Raw genomic sequence first — 16,616 nt, 5'->3', positions numbered from 1 at the left:
TCTGCCGGTTTTCTTAAAGGGACATGTACCATTTATTTTTGACAGATGATTTGTCAGTGTTTGACAGCATTGAGGTGCTGTCAAACACTGACAATCACTGTACACAGGTGAGCCCTTACTCCCAGGCTCTCCAATGACTCTCTCCTTAGGATAAAACAGATGGCAGCTGCAGGTGAGGGTACAGAAGCGATCTGTCACTTCTCCCAATGAGGTGAGGCCACACAAACACTTCAAAGCTTGTCACCTGCAGAAAAATCTAAATACATTTAAAAATGACTTTCCCAACATTTCCTTACCTCTGATACTCACCAGTGTCCCATTGCACCCTTCACACCACTTCTGCAGCTGTCATCTGTACACCAATATCACAACAGACCCACAGCACGCCTCAATTACCCTGGCGGGGTTCCCCGACGTCGGCAAGCCCGCAGCAGAAGTCTCAAAATGGGAAAAAGCCTCTATAAAAGAAAAAAGTGGCTATAATCCTCTTCCCACTGCTAGGATTCGGGTCCCTGTGCAAATCGGGGACCTGACTCCTGGGAAGATTGTTTGGAGGCAGGTTGGGAGCAGGTTCGGGACCTGCACCCATTCTTTTTGATTTTCCCAGCAGTCCCGCCTCCAAACCCGCCTCCTCAGGGCTGGTAAAATCCAGCCCTAAGTATCCCCACGGCCTTCTTTGTAATGTGGCCAATTTAAAAAAAAGTAACTCATTTTTTTTACCCTTTTTCTTTGAGGGTCCATGGCCATGACCCAGGCCTGCAACCATATTTGGGGTCCACATCCTCTATTAGCACTCTTCTCACCCCCTCCCTGTCATCAGTTTATGCTGGAACATTTCTTCTCCGCCTTCCCCACTCCCTGCGGACACTTCTTCCCCCACTCAGCCACCCCCCACCACCAGTTCATGCTGGCTCTCTTCATCTCCCCCATTCCTCCTCAGTTTAGCTTGGCACTATTCTCCTCTCTGCTGCCAGTTCAAATTTGCACTCTTTTCCAATCTTCCTTCATCTCCTATTGACAGGGGCACCCTCCTCTGATTTTCCACCCCCCCCATTCATACTGCACCATTCTTCTCTGATTATCCCCTCCTGCCATCTAAAGCTGCTATTCTGGAAGATCAAAGCTCTGTTACATGCTGTGGGCATGTTTGATTCCCAAAGCAGTAATCTTAGGTTCAGGTGAGGGGACAATGGGGAACAGCACCAAGTCTGAAACTCCTGGCTGGCCTCCCACGTTCTACCCTACGTAAACTTGAGGTTGTCCAAAACTCTGCTGTCCGTATCCTAACTCATACCAAGTTCCGTTCACCCATCACCTCTGTGATTGCTGACCTACATTGGCCCCCAGTTAAGCAACGCCTCGATTTTAAAATTCTCATCCTTGTTTTCAAATCTCTCCATGGCCTGACCCCTCCCTATCTCTTTAATCTCCTCCAGCCCCACAACCCTCCGAGATATCTGCGCTCCTCTAATTCTGGCCTCTTGAGCATCCCTGATTTTAATCGCTCCACCATTGGTGGCCATGCCTTCAGCTGCCTAGGCCCTAAGCTCTAGAATTCCCTCCCTAAACCTCTTCACCTCTCTACCACTCTTTCCTCCTTTAAGACGCTCCTTAAAATCTACCTCTTTGACCAAGCTTTTGGTCACGTGCTCTAATATTTCCTTTGGTGGCTCAGTGTCAAATTTTGTTTTATAACGCCTTGGGTTGTTTTACTATGTTAAAGGCACTATATAAATACTTGTTGCTGTTGCTGTTGTTGAAATAATGCATAAAATGCCGTTGGATGGCTTGTTGACGGACCTTTCATTTTTGCCTGCACTGTGTGCGACATTGGCCTGCAACAAGTTGAGTGACGGCAAGATCACTAATGAATAAAATATGCAAAGTGGATGATAACCAATTTGCGCACAAATGAGCTGCTGTGCTTGTCCAGACTCTGAAGCACTCCTTCCGTGTGAGACAGCAATTTCCATGTACCCTCCAGTCTGGTATTGTTCTTGTGGCTTTTTACTGCCTGGCTTAACTATTACACACCTTTTGTTCTTTTATTGCCTTTTCATTGCTGCACTCGGATGATTTTTGGCTATCATTCACCAGCTTCCCCGTTTCCAGCTTTTCAAAACACCTGTCTGCTGATCATTAAGCCTATTAACTGCTTGTCCGTGGTAAGAGTCTGTGGTAAGAGTCTGCATTCCTGATGCTACTGTTACCTCTTGTGTTACCTCCCTTTCCCTAAACCCCGATTTTCTTAATTTCTACAAAGAAACTTTGGGCTGGATTTTACTTAGCGAGACGAGTTGGGGGTGGGACTGCTGCCTTCCGGGTTCTAGTCCCGCCCCCAGCGACGTCCGATGCACAGACGCTATTTTCCCCGATTGGCCTTGTTAAGCCCGCCCTGCGGGCTTGCTGGCCAATTAAGAGAAAGCTGGTGTCAGCTGATGACGCTTTATCTGCCGGTTTTCTTAAAGGGACATGTACCATTTCTTCTTGACAGATGATTTGTCAGTGTTTGGCAGCATTGAGGTGCAGTCAAACACTGATAATCACTGTACAACTGTGAGCCCTTGCACCCAGAATCTCCAATGACTCTCTCCTTAGGATAAAACAGATGGCAGCTGTAGGTGAGGGTACAGAAGCAATCTGTCATTCCTCCCATTGAGGTGAGGCCACACAAACATTTCAAAGCTTGTCACCTACAAAAAATCTAAACACATTAAAAATGACTTTCCCAACATTTCCTTACCTCTGATACTCACCAGTGACCCATTGGATCCTTCACACCACTTCAGCAGCTGTCATCTATACACAAACAGTACAACAGACCCACAGCATGCCTCACTTACCCTGTTGGGGTTCCCTGACGTCGGGAAGCCCGCAGCAGAAGTCTCAAAATGGGAAAAAGCCTCTTAACTGCCTGTTTACTACCTGTTAACAGGCAGGTAAGTGGCTATAATCCTCTTCCCGCCGCTAGGAGTCGGGCCCCTGCGCAAATCGGGAACCCGACTCCCGGGAAAATTGTTTGGAAGCGGGTTGGGAGCAGGTTCGGGACCTGTTCACATTCTTTTTGATTTTCCCAGCTGTCCCGCCTCCAAACCCGCCTCCTCAGGGCTGGTAAAATCCAGCCCTCTATCTTCAATTTTCAGTTCTACTTGCGAAATGCGAATTTTCTCTTCTATTTTCAAATGCTGACAAATTTGCTGTATATTTCCAGTATTTTGTACAAAAACAGTTACAGCTTTATATTAAGATCACAAGATGGATACAGGTGAGGAAGGCTGTTTGGTTCATCATGACCCATTCATCCAGAAAGACCCTACAGTCACATGAGGAAATCCTCAACTTTACTCTTGACAATTGATTGCATTCTGATTACAGTGATTTTGCCTCCATTGCTCTACCCAGCAGTCCATTCCATGTGTTGATCTCACTGTGAGGAAAGAATTCCCGATAATCATACATTTCCTTTGCTTCGAACCTATGTTCCTTGTTTTGTTGTCCAGGCATAGTTTGAACTAGTGTTCTGGATTTGCCTTTTCTATACCATTTATTATCCTGTATACCTCTCTCTATAAGGCGACCTCTCACTTGTCTCATTTCAAGGTCAGGTTTCTTCAGTCTTTCCTGCTGACACTGGGATTTAGTCTCTTGACTCGTCTCTACACTGTCTTCAAGACTTGAAGGTGTTTTGGTGACTGAACAGATCATCAAACAGTTCAAGCATAACTTCCTCTAACCTGTATTCCATTGTTTTGGCTGTATAGCTGAGCATTAAATTTACTGCTTCATGTTGTGCATTGAGCCTATTAAAACCTCTAGATCTGTTAACTTCACCCATAGCTAATTCAACACCATTCAATTTTCTTTCCATGTGCAGGGCTTCACAATTGTCCCTATTAAATTTTATCTGCCGTTTTCCCACTCTATTTATATATTTTAACCTGCTCATTTGGTAGTTCTTGGCCTGTTTCCTTAAATTCAACTGCCCCGTCTAGTTCAATATCCTCTGCAAATGTAACCAGTTTGCATTGAGCTTCAGAATATAAAGGGGAAAAATTTGGTTGGTTAGCGCCTCCCGTTAGCGCCTCCGGTATCACCCATTTTGGGGTGCTAATATCGGCCGGGCAACGCCCAGTAGCGCCCCAGACCAGATATTGAGTCACCTCCCTGCCTTAGCACCTGCCACTAGGAACAACAGGTAGAGGGGAACGTTTTCAAGTCGGGAAGGGGCTGGGGGAGCGCTATTTAAAGGCGGGTGCTTCCTGCCTTTTCTAGTCGGCAAAATGTTTGGTTTTAACCTTGTCCGAAGGAGTTTTGGCCCTCAGTGCCACTTTTGAGGTTCCCAAGCACGGAGCTCTTTCCCTGGGCCTATCCATTAGTGCTTCCAAAACAATTGCTTTTGAGATCTCTCCAGGCTGAGATTCAAGGTTGCAATGAGCAGGGTGTGGCTGGCCAGCAAGATGGCCCCTCCCCTTTAAGAACTGGACGGCGCCAGTCTGTCTGGCTTCCATGGTAACTGACATCGCCTGAGCGTTCTGAGGTAGCGCCTCGACCCCCGACGATTGTGGCTTAAGAGAGGTGTGTAGCGCCTGATTTAGTGCTCAAATCACCTCCAGGGGCGATGGAGGCAAATTTTGCAGTCGGAGGTGATAATTAGCGCCGGGCACTAAACTTTGCGCCAGGCCAATATTACCGCCCCAAAATGGGTGATACCTAATTTTTCCCAATAAGTCTTTAATATAAACTAGAAATAGTAAGGGTCCCAACTCTGATCTTGGGACACATAACTCTTGTTAAAAGTGCACACTGTTTCCTACCATGCCGACAATTTTTTTATCTATTCCCAGATTTTCCTTGCTCTCCATTGCTTTAAGCTTAAGTAGCATTTTGTCCACAACTTTGTCAAGAGGTTTTGGAAATCAAGTTGTAGGATTTCCTCAAAAAGTCATGGAGGTTGTTCAAGCAGGATCCTTCTCTTCTGAATCCATGTCGGCTGCTGTTTTCATAAGTGATTATATGGAAAGTCCTCAACTTTACTCTTGACAATTGATTTCAATATCTTACCCAATATCGATCTAAAACTAATGCCTGGGTCTGTTTTGTCACCACGTTAGCGTGCTTTCATCAACCACTTCATAATGACCAGCAACATCTTACAAATCCCATCCTTTGTTTCTCTTACTACTTATTACATAGAAATTACAATACAGAATCAGGCCCTTCGACCCAACCAGTCTGTGTTGGTGTTTATCCTCGACATGAGCAGTATGCTAATCCCATGTGCTCGACCTGTTATCCCTTTATTCCCCTTTCCTTCCACCGTCTATCTAACCTATTGTTAAGTGTTGACCTCGGCACCAGCTACAGACACAACAACGGCACACCCAACCCAGTCGACTCTGCAAAGTCCTCCTCACCAACATCTGGGGACTTGTGCCAAAATTGGGAGAGCTGTCCCACAGACTAGTCAAGCAACAGCCTGACATAGTCATACTCACAGAATCATACCTTTCAGCCAATGTCCCAAACTCCTCCATCACCATCCCTGGGTATGTACTATCCCACAGTCCTGATGAACATAGCTGCCAGTCTGGACCTGCGACAGGTGGTGAGAGAACCAACACGAGGAAAAAAACTACTTGACCTCGTCCTCACCAATCTACCTGTCGCAGGTGCATCTGTCCATGACAGCATTGGCAGCAGTGACCACCACACAGTCATTGTGGAGACGAAGTCCCGTCTTCACACTGAGGACACCCTCCATCATGTTGTGTGGCACTGCCACCGTGCTAAATGTGATAGATTCAGAACAGATCTAGAAGCTCAAAACTGGGCATCCATGAGGCGCTGTGGGCCATCAGCAGCAGCAGAATTGTATTCCACCACAACCTGTAACCTCATGGTCCAACATATCCCTCACTCTACCATTACCATCAAGCCAGGGGACCAACCCTGGTTCAATAAGGAGTGTAGAAGAGCATGCCAGGAGCAGCACCAGGTGTACCTAAAAATGAGGTGCCAACCTGGGGAAGCTGCAACACAGGACTACATGCATGCTAAAAAGCAGAAGCAGCATGTTATAGACAGAGCTAAGCGATCCCACAATCAACAGATCAGATCAAAGCTCTGCAGTCCTGCCACATCCATTCGTGAATGGTGGTGGACCATTAAACAACTAACGGGAGGAGGAGCCCAGCACATGAGTGCAAAAGACAAAGCTGAAGCGTTTGCAACCATCTTCAGCCAGAAGTGCCGAGTGGATGATCTATATTGGCCTCCTCCCGAGGTCCCCACCATCACAGAAGCCAGTCTTCAGCTAATTCGATTCACTCCACGTGATATCAAGAAATGGCTCAGCGCACTGGATACAGCAAAGGCTGTGGGCCCCAACAACATCCCGGCTGTCGTGCTGAAGACTTGTGCTCCAGAACTAGCCGCGCCTCTAGCCAAGCTGTTCCAGTCCAGCTACAGCACTGGCATCTATCTGACAATGTGGAAAACTGCCCAGATATGTCCTATCCACAAAAAGCAGGACAAATCTCACTAACTCTGGTCGTGCATTCCACAGCATCAGAACCCACTGTATACAAAAGTTTCTCCTGCTCTCTATCCTAAATCTCTTACATTTAATCTTATATGTAGGCCTCTTGCTCTAACCCCTTCAACTGCTGCAAACAGTCTGTTTCTATCTACTCTGTTCCATCCTTTCATAATTTTAAACAGCTCTATCAAATCAGCCCATAATCTCCTTTGTTCTTACAGACAGAGCCTCAATTTTTCACGTCTTTCTTCATATTTGTATTTCCTCATACCAGGCAACATTCCAGTGATCCTGCTCTGCACCCTCTCTATTGCTTCAACATTCTTTCTATAGTGTGGAGCCCAAAACTGCGCACAGTGCTCCAACTGTGGTCTTGTTAAGCTTTTATATAGATTCACCATTACATCTCAACTTTTATATTCTATACCTCTTGCAATAAATCTCAGTATTCCGTTAGGTTTTTTATGGCCTGATCCACTTAAGGTGCTGCTTTTAATGCCTTGTGAACCTGATACTGCCCCTCCAATCGCTCTTCTTATCCACATTACTCAGCCATCCCCCATTTAAAATATAATTGTTACTTGTATTTTTTTTTGCTCGATGTTATCATCTCACATTTCCTGACATTGATTTCTATCTGCAACTTTTTTGCCCATTCCACCATCATATCAATATCTCTTTACAGCTTCCTTAGGTCCTCAGAATTATTTGTTATGCCTTTTATTTTAGTATCTTCTGCAAATTTAGGGTCATAGAATCATAGAATGATACAGCACAGAAGGAGACTATTTGGCCCATCGTGCCTATTACATTAATCCAACTCCTCTGCTCTTTCCCCACAGCCCTGCAAGTTTTTTGTCCCCTTCCAAGTATTTATCCAATTCCCTTTTGAAAGTTATTATTGAATCTGCTTCCACTGCCCTTACAGGCAGCGCATTCCAGATCACAACAACTCACTGCGTAAAAAAATATTTCCTCATGTCGCCTCTGGTTCTTTTGCCAATCACCGTAAATCGGTTACCGACCCTTCTGCCACTGGAAACAATTTCTCCTTATTTACTCTGTCAAACCAGTTCATGATTTTAAACACCTCTATTAAATCTCCTCTTACCCTTCTCTGCTCTAAGGAGAACAACCCCAGCTTCTCCAGTCTCTTGACATAACTGAAGTCCCTCATCCCTGGTACCATTCTGGTAAATCTCTTCTGTACCCTCTCCAAGGCCTTGCCATTCTTCCTAAAGTGCGGTGCCCAGAATTGGACACGATATTCCAGCTGAGGCCTAACCAGTGTTTTATAAAGGTTTAGCATCACTTCCTGTTTTTGTACTCTGTGCCTCTATTTATAAAGCCAAGGATCCCATATGCTTTTCTAACAGCCTTCTCAACTTGTCTTGCTACCTTCAAAGATCTGTGTATATACACCCCCAGGTCTCTCTGTTCCTGCACCCCCTTTAAGTTCATATTGCCTCTCCTCATTCTTCCCATCAGAATATATCACTTCACACTTTTTTCATTTGCCATGTACCTGCCCAGTTCAGCAGTCTGCCTATGTCCTCCTGAATTCTGTTACTTTCCTGCTCATTGTTTACTACATTTCCGATTTTCATGTCATCTGCACACTTTGAAATTATGCCCTGTATACCCAAGTCCAGGTCATTAATATACATCAAAATGCATTAGGGTCATACTTGCTAATCCTGTATTTATCCTGTATGACTTTAAAGGTATTCCACTTGTCATCTACTGGAGTGTTGTTGAATAAACCTCCCAATCATTTTGCTTAAGTTCTTCCCATATTTCCTTAAAGTTACCCTTTTTAAACTGATGTACCTGGTCTCTGATACTTTTGAATCCCAGATCATGTCAAACTATATCATTCCATGGTACAGATTTAAGGTGATTGGCAAAAGAACCAGAGGCGACATGAGGAAAAACTTTTTTTACGCAACGAGTGGTTAGGATTTTGAATGCGCTGCCTGATAGGGTGGTGGATACAGATTCAATAGTAGCCTTCAAAATGGAATTGGATAAATACTTGAAGGAGAGAAAATTGCAGGGATATGGGGAAAGAGCGGGGGAGGGGAGTGGGACTAACTGGATCGCTCTTCAAAAGAGCCGGCGCAGACTCGATGGGCCAAATGGCCTCCTTCTGTGCTGTACTATTCTATGATTCTATGATTCTTCCTATTTCCCAAAGGTACAACAACTTTGCTTTCCTTCTATTACCATTATGAAGTAAGTTGTATTCACTGTGCATTCTAACCTTTTTGCTTAGCACGGAGATTACTCTTTCACAATTAATACCCGCATTAATGGGGAACAAAGACATGGCTGACCAATTTGGTACATACTTTGGTTCTGGTTTCACAAAGGAGGACACAAATAAACTCCAAGAGATGTCGGGGAACATAGGGTCTAATGAGAGGGAGGAACTGAATGAAATCAGTATTTGTAGGGAAATGGTGTTAGGGAACTTGACGGGATTGAAGGCCAATAAATCCCCAGGGCCTGATAATCTACATCCCAGGGTACTTAAGGAAGTGGCCCTAGAAATAGTAGATGCATTGCTGGTCATCTTCCAAAATTCTATAGACTCTGGAACAGTCCCCATGGATTGGAGGGTAGCTAATGTAACCCCACTATTTAAAAAAGGTGGTAGAGAAAAAATGGGGAATTATAGACCGGTAAGCCTGACATCGGTAGTGGGGAAAATGCTAGAGACAATTATTAAAGTTGTAATAGCAGAGCACTTGTAAAACAGTGACAGGATTGGACAAAGTCAACATGGATTTACAAAAGGTAAAGCATGCTTGACTAATCTACTGGAATTTTTTGAGGATGTAACTGGTAGAATAGATAACGGAGAACAAGTGGATGTGGTGTATTTGGACTTTCAGAAGGCTTTTGATAAGGTCCCGCATAAGAGACTAGCATGCAGAGTTAAAGCACATGGGATTGGGGGTAAGGTACTGACTTGGATAGAAAACTGGTTGGCAGACAGGAAGCAAAGAGTTGGAATAAACGGGTCTTTTTCCAAATGGAAGGCAGTGACTAGTGGGGTACCGCAGAGATCGGTGCTAGGACCCCAGTTATTCACAATATATATTAATAATCTAGACGAGGGAACTAGATGTAATATCTCCAAGTTTGCAGACGACACAAAGCTGGGTGGGCGTGTGTGCTGTGAGGAGGATGCAGAGAAACTCCAGTACGATTTGGACAGGTTGCGTGATTAGGCAGATGCATGGCAGATGCAGTATAATGTGGATAAATGCGAGGTTATCCACTTTGGTGGCAAAAACAGGAAGGCAGATTATGATCTGAATGGCAATAGATTGGGAAAAGGGGAAGTGCAACGAGACCTGGTGTCCTTGTGCACCAGTCACTGAAGGTAAGCATGCAGGTGCAGCAGGCGGTTAAGAAGGCAAATGGTATGTTGGCCTTCATAGTGAGAGGATTCGAGTACAGGAGCAAGGATGTCTTGCTGCAGTTGTACAGGGCCTTGGTGAGACCACACCTTGAGTATTGTGTACAGTTTTGGTCACCTTATCTGAGGAAGGATGTTCTTGCCATGGAGGGAGTGCAGCGAAGATTCACCAGACTGATACCTGGGATGGCAGGAATGACGTTTGAAGAGAGATTGGGTCGATTAGGCTTATATTCACTAGAGTTTAGAAGAATGAGAGGGGATCTCATTGAAACTTATAAAATTCTAACAGGACTAGACAGACTAGATGCAGGAAGGCTGTTCCCGATGGCGGGGGAGTCCAGAACTGAGGTCACAGTCTAAGGATAAGGGGTAAGCCATTTAGGACTGAGATGAGGAGGAATTTCTTCACCCAGAGAGTGGTAAACCTGTGGAATTCTCTACCACAGAAGACAGTTGAGGCCAATTCATTAACTATATTCAAGAAGGAGTTAGGTATATTTCTTAAGGCTAAGGGGATCAAGGGATATTGGGAGAAGGCAGGGACAGGGTACTGAGTTTGGATGATCAGCCATGATCGCATTGAATGGCGGAGCAGGCTCGAGGGGCCGAATGGCCTACTCCTGCTCCTATCTTCTATGTTTCTATTAAGAGGTGGCCATGTCAAGTCTGAGTCAGTTTTCTGAGAATTCATAATTCTCTGTGGAAAGCATTACTGATATTCTGGCGAGTAACTCATGAACTCTGTCACCTCAAGTAGGATTAGTAACTAATTGCTATACTGAAAGATAAAATAATGACTGTACAATACTTTAATACATGTTAATTGTTTCTGTACAGGGTCCCCTTGGGCCTCCAGGCCTACCCGGCCCATCCGGAAAAAGAGGACCTCGGGTAAGTGCCTGAAATGTTTTACTTTTACTTTTAACTCATTAAAAATATTGGTTTGAGTATCAACCTTGTTCAAGAGCATGAGAGAGTGAGAACAACTATTTAAAGTCAGCATCAATATTGTATTAGGAGGCTCTGTACCAATACTTTACCTGGTAAGTAAAATACAGTCATCACCTTTATTTAATCCTGAGTTTACGTTCATGTTTAAGTTCTAAAAGGCCATTATACAAATACTTCAATAAAAATCAAATATTAATAAATCTATAGCGAATAGACATTGAATAAAATGTTAATAACTCCACAGATAGGAACATAGGAACAGGAGGAGGCCATTCAGCCCCTTCGAGCCTGTTCCGCCATTCAATGAGATCATGGCTGATCTGTGACCTAACTCCATATACCTGCCTTTGGTTCATATCCCTTAATACCTTTGGTTAACAAAAAGCTATCAATCTCAGATTTAAAATTAACAATTGATCTAGCATCAATTGCCGTTTGCGGAAGTGAGTTCCAAACTTCTACCACCCTTTGTGTGTAGAAGTGTTTCCTAATTTCACTCCTGAAAGGTCTGGCTCTAATTTTTAGACTATGCCCCCTAGTCCTAGACTCCCCAACCAGCGGAAATAGTTTCTCTCTATCTACCCTATCTGTTCCCCTTAATACCTTGAAAACTTCGATCAGATCACCCCTTAACCTCCTAAATTCTAGGGAATACAACCCTAATTTGTGTAATCTGTTCTCGTAACTTAACCCTTGAAGTCCGGGTATCATTCTGGTAAACCTCGCTGCACTCCCTCCAAGGCCAGTATATCCTTCCTAAGGTGTGGTGCCCAGAACTGCTCCCAGTGCTCCAGGTGTGGTCTAACCAGGGTTTTGTACAGCTGCAGCATAACTTCTACCCCCTTGTATTCTAGTCCTCTAGATATAAAGGCCAGCATTCCATTAGCCTTTTTGAGTATTTTCTGTACCTGTTCATGACATTTTAATGATCTATCTACCTGGACCCCCAAGTCTTTTTGGACCTCCACTGTTTTTAGCTTTTTACCATTTAGAAAGTATCCTGTTCTATCCTTTTTAGGTCCAAGGTGGATGACCTCACATTTGCTTACATTGAAATCCATTTGCCACAGTTTTGCCCATTCACTTAATTTGTCAATATCCCTTTGTAATGGCATCTGTAACGTTCTTTATCTACGAGCCCTCCTATTTTCCTAATTATCCATTTAAGTATGAATTCCACTTTTTCTAATTGCTATCAATGTGAAGACAAATCAAAAGATTTCAGTGGGGCAATTGTACCGAATTAGAAATTGTGCCGATAATGTATTTCAAATATCGGAATGATCAACCGGTCGGTGCCCCTCCTTGTTTATACACACACATACTTGGCCGAATCATATACGGGAATGGTAGCATAGTGGTTATGTTACTGGACTAGTAATCCAGAGGCCTGGACTAATGATCCATGAGACACGAGTTCCAATCCCATCATCCCATTGAATTTAAATTCAGTTAATTAAATAAATCTGGAATAAAAAGCTAGTGTCAGTAATGGTGACCATGAAACTACTGGATTGTCAAAAAAAAACACCTGGTTCACTAATGTCCTTTAGGGAAGGAAATTTGCCGTCCTTACCCGGGGGTCTGGCCTACATGTGACTCCAGACCCACAGCAATGTGATTGACTCTTAACTGCCCTCTGAAATGGCCAAGCAAGTTGTACCAAATCGTTACGACAAAGTCACTGTGGGAGTACCTTCACCACACGGACTGCAGCGGTTCAAGAAGGCAGCTCACCACCACCTTCTCAAGGGCAATTAGGGATGGGCAATAAATGCTGGCCTTGCCAGTGACGCCCACATCCTGTTAAAAAAAAGTCATCATACATAAAATTTCAAATCATCTGCAGAGACGTATGCAGAAATTCCAATCCAAGTGGGCTAAATGCAGTGGTCACGGCCCAATTCTTCCTGGGGCACCTTCCAATGGGTGCCTGCCAAATATTCCTGCAGGCAAATGAAGCAGTGGGGCATGTTTCGCTCCCACCCACCCTCCTCATTTACATGGCTGTGTTGTTTGGAGTGAACTTCTCTGCCTGTCCTTTGGTGGATCCTCAGAACATCCCAGGGCAACATAAAGAGAGCAGAGACAAGACATAACGGGGTCAAAATACGCCTGTGCCCATTTTCGGGAGGTCGTAATTGGGCCTCGGGCCTCATTTCAATCAGTTGCACGAGCTGCCACCCCCCTGTCGTGCCTCCAACAGGCATCCCCCCAACTCACAAATGAATTTCAGGCCCCGTGGCACGTACCGCGAATGGGGAGAGGGAGGAGGACAACAGGAGGGGCCTGATCACGGGGCCAGAGCAGCGGCCGCCAGGTGTACTGTGGTCCTGGCTCCATGTGAACTTTTAAAAATATTAAACTTAACCTTTTCGGTGGTGGCTGCTGACTAGGCCGCATCCACATCTCGAAAAGCTGAGCGGAGCAGGCCTGTTACGCTCAGGGCAGCCCAAGTTCCCTAAGGGTTCCTAAGACAGTCACTAGGCCCTCCCCACCCCGTTAGCATGTGCAAGACACCTAACGTCTGTTTCAGACAGCTGTCTGAAAAATGGCCTGACCCAATTTTGTTTTTCAGGCATCCTTGGGACGCAGAATGTCGGTCCCCAAAATTGCGCCTCGTAAGCAATGTTCCCTTTAATTCTTTTTTGGATGAGCGGCCCCTTTAAGGGGCTGTGCGGCCCATTCAAAATACCGCGCAGGCGGAGTTTTTCCTATTTAAAAGTCGGTGAGCCGTCTGTGCAGGAGCTGCAGAGCGCTGCACGGCCGCACAGCTTAAAGGGAACATTGCTCGTAGGCCCATTTTACGCCTGTAAAACAGGCATAACGAGGTCCAATTTTTACCCCAACAGGTTTTTGCCCATTTTAACCTCTGCTTTGTGCCCAGGGACTGAATGTTCCTTTGAGTACACGTGAGAGGAAAATTGTCCCTTGTGTGTAATGTAATTCTGACAAAAATAACCAGATTCTTTTCCCTTCTCAAACAAAATAAAGGCTTGCCAAATGCTTTTTCTTGAAGACGATGCCCATTTAAATATCCAGTGCCACATTTTCTTACACAGAAACCTATTTGTTCCAGTAACCCGTGGTAAGAAATACGTTGATACTGGCCCTGGGATAAATTAAGCCCGTTGTATCTGCATGTGGTATTAACTCATTTGTTTACCCTCCACCTTGCCAAGGCGGCCACTGTGATTTGTAAAAGAACTGTAAGTTTTATTGAAACTGATGTAATAGTGAGGTACACATAAAATGGTGAAAATAGCATCATAAGTAACTGAGGAAAAATGTGTACTTACTGCAATAAATAAAGCTTAGACAAATACAAGTGGGAGCTGGGCAATTGTCCAGAGTAGCAATGTAAGAAAACAGAAGCAAATTACCAGTGAATTACCAGACTGCAACCTAACTCTGGTACATATCATAGGAACATAAAAATGCTAAAACAAGAAAGGATCATTTGGTTCATCAAAACAATCCTTCTAATTTCTAGTCTCTCCATTTAAAGCTTGTTATTTTCAAATCGGTGTCCTCAAGTTCTGTTCTCACAGTTCAAGTTCAAGATCATACTCCTCAGATAATGAAGCAGTCCATGCCCACATGCAGCAAGATCTGGACGACAGTCAGGCTTAGGTTGATAAGTGGCAGGTAACATTCACACCACACAAATGCCAGGCAATGACTATCTCCAACGAGCAAGAGTCTAACCATTGCCCCCTGACATTCAACGGCATTACCATCGCCGAATCCACCACCATCAACATCCTGGGGGGTCACCATTGACCAGAAACTTCACTGGACCAGCCACATAAATCCTGTGGTAACAAGAGCAGGTCAGAGGCTGGGTATTCTGTGGCGAGTGTCTCACCTCCTGACTCCCCAAAGCCTTTCCACCATCTACAAGGTACAAGTCAGGAGTGTGATGGAATACTCTCCACTTGCCTGGATGAGTGCAGCTCCAACAACACTCAAGAAGTTCCACACCATCCAGGACAAAGCAGCCCGCTTGATTGGCACTCCATCCACCACCTTAAACATTCACTCCCTCCACCACCAGCTCACCGTGGCTGCAGTGTGTACCATCTACAAGATGCACTGCAGCAACTCGCCAAGGCTTCTTCGGCAGCACCTCCCAAACCCGCGACCTCTACCACCTAGAAGGACAAGGGCAGCAGGTGCATGGGAACACCACCACCTCCAAGTTCCCCTCCAAGTCACACTCCATCCTGACTTGGAAATATATCGGCCGATCCTTCATTGTCACTGGGTCAAAATCCTGGAACTCCCTCCCTAACAGCATAGTGGGAGCACCTTCACCACACGGACTGCAGCGGTTCAAGGCGGCGGCTCACCACCACCTTCTCAAGGGCAATTAGGGATGGGCAGTAAATGCCGGCCTTGTCAGCAATGCCCACACTCCAGGAACGAATTTTAAAAAAAAGTCAAATAACCCGCTTAGCATTTTAAAGACCTGAATTGCATCCCCCTCAGCATTCTTTTCTCTGGTTAAATTCAGCTCTGGAAGCTTCCTCTCATAACCTAGAGCCCCGAGTTCTGGCTTGATTCGTGTCACCTTATTCTAAACTCTTTCCAATCCATCAATTTCCTTTTTAAGTTAAGGTGGCCGAAATTGGACGATATTCCAAATGGTTGTGCTGCTCTGACCATCGCTACCCTTTATAAAATGAATTACAGGAAACTCTCTTTTTACCGGCACCTAAAATAACCGGAAATCTCTCCTAACCGGCAAAATTCAGGAGTAGGTTCAGGTAAGTTTTACTTCATATTAGTGGCCGTGTAACCGGGGATCCTGGATCTGTGGCCGTGTAACCGGGGTTCCTGCACCAGTTGCCATGCAACAGGGACTCCTGGATCTGTGGCCGTGTACAGGGCTCTCGTACCTTAGTAAGTATACCTCTCTGTAATCCGGACTTTTTGATCAACCGGCACCACGCAAGTCCCGTCGGTGCCGGATAAAAAAAGAGTTTCCTGTAATAAGCAAAGTAGAAAGTTAAGAAAAATAGATTTTGCTTATTAAGGATTAAATAAAGTAATTAATGGTGAACTCGGGAAGCGTTCCACAGCTGCAATGCCAAATCAAAAAGTGTGATTGTACTTAAGGTCAGACCTGGAAGTTTGTGAGCTTAATGAACAGGAATGTTTCTGTCAGAGAGATGGGTTGAGGAGACGATGATGAGGAGCAGGAGGAGAGGGTGGCTTGAGAGTACAGAGGACGTCAGAGGCGCATTACTGACAGCTACGTTGGCATGGCAGAAGGCAGTGCAGGAGGAGGCCCAGACTGATCAAGGAGGTTGCGACTCAGTGTGCCACCCAGCCCTCAAAGACAACAGTTAGGCATCTGCAGTGCATTACTAGCACTAGTGAACATTACCGCTGCCCTTTAATGACATGAGGCTCTTCCAGGCTTCCCACAGTGGACATCTCAGAAGTCAGGCACTTTGTTGGTTTACTTTTTAGAAAACTGATGCTTTTTTTTCTGCACAGTGAATGAAACACAGATTGCAAAATGTAGTAAAGGTGAATACATTTTATTCGCTTGCGCAGTGGTGGTGGTGTACATGTGGTGAGACCGCACCTGGAATACTGCGTACAGTTTTGGTGTCCATACTTAAGAAAGGACATACTTGCTCTCGAGTCAGTACAAAGAAGGTTCACTCGGTTAATCCCGGGGATGAG

At 45.0% G+C, this 16,616-nt stretch overlaps 1 protein-coding gene across 1 annotated transcript in view; it reads left to right on the top strand.

The window, feature by feature from the left end:
• Positions 1-16,616, top strand: part of LOC147101631 (uncharacterized) — a 688,387-nt gene that overhangs the window by 115,573 nt on the left and 556,198 nt on the right. Inside the window, 1 exon segment of the mRNA XM_085965351.1 lies at positions 10,806-10,859. Coding sequence (XP_085821477.1) covers positions 10,806-10,859 — 54 coding nt within the window.

This window comes from Somniosus microcephalus, chromosome 23 (genome assembly GCF_052327205.1).
Source record: "Somniosus microcephalus isolate GS21.2 chromosome 23, FLI_Smic_1.0, whole genome shotgun sequence".
Lineage (NCBI taxonomy): Eukaryota > Metazoa > Chordata > Chondrichthyes > Squaliformes > Somniosidae > Somniosus > Somniosus microcephalus.
Note: the sequence above shows the minus strand (reverse complement) of the source record. Positions and strands in the feature narration are given on the sequence as shown.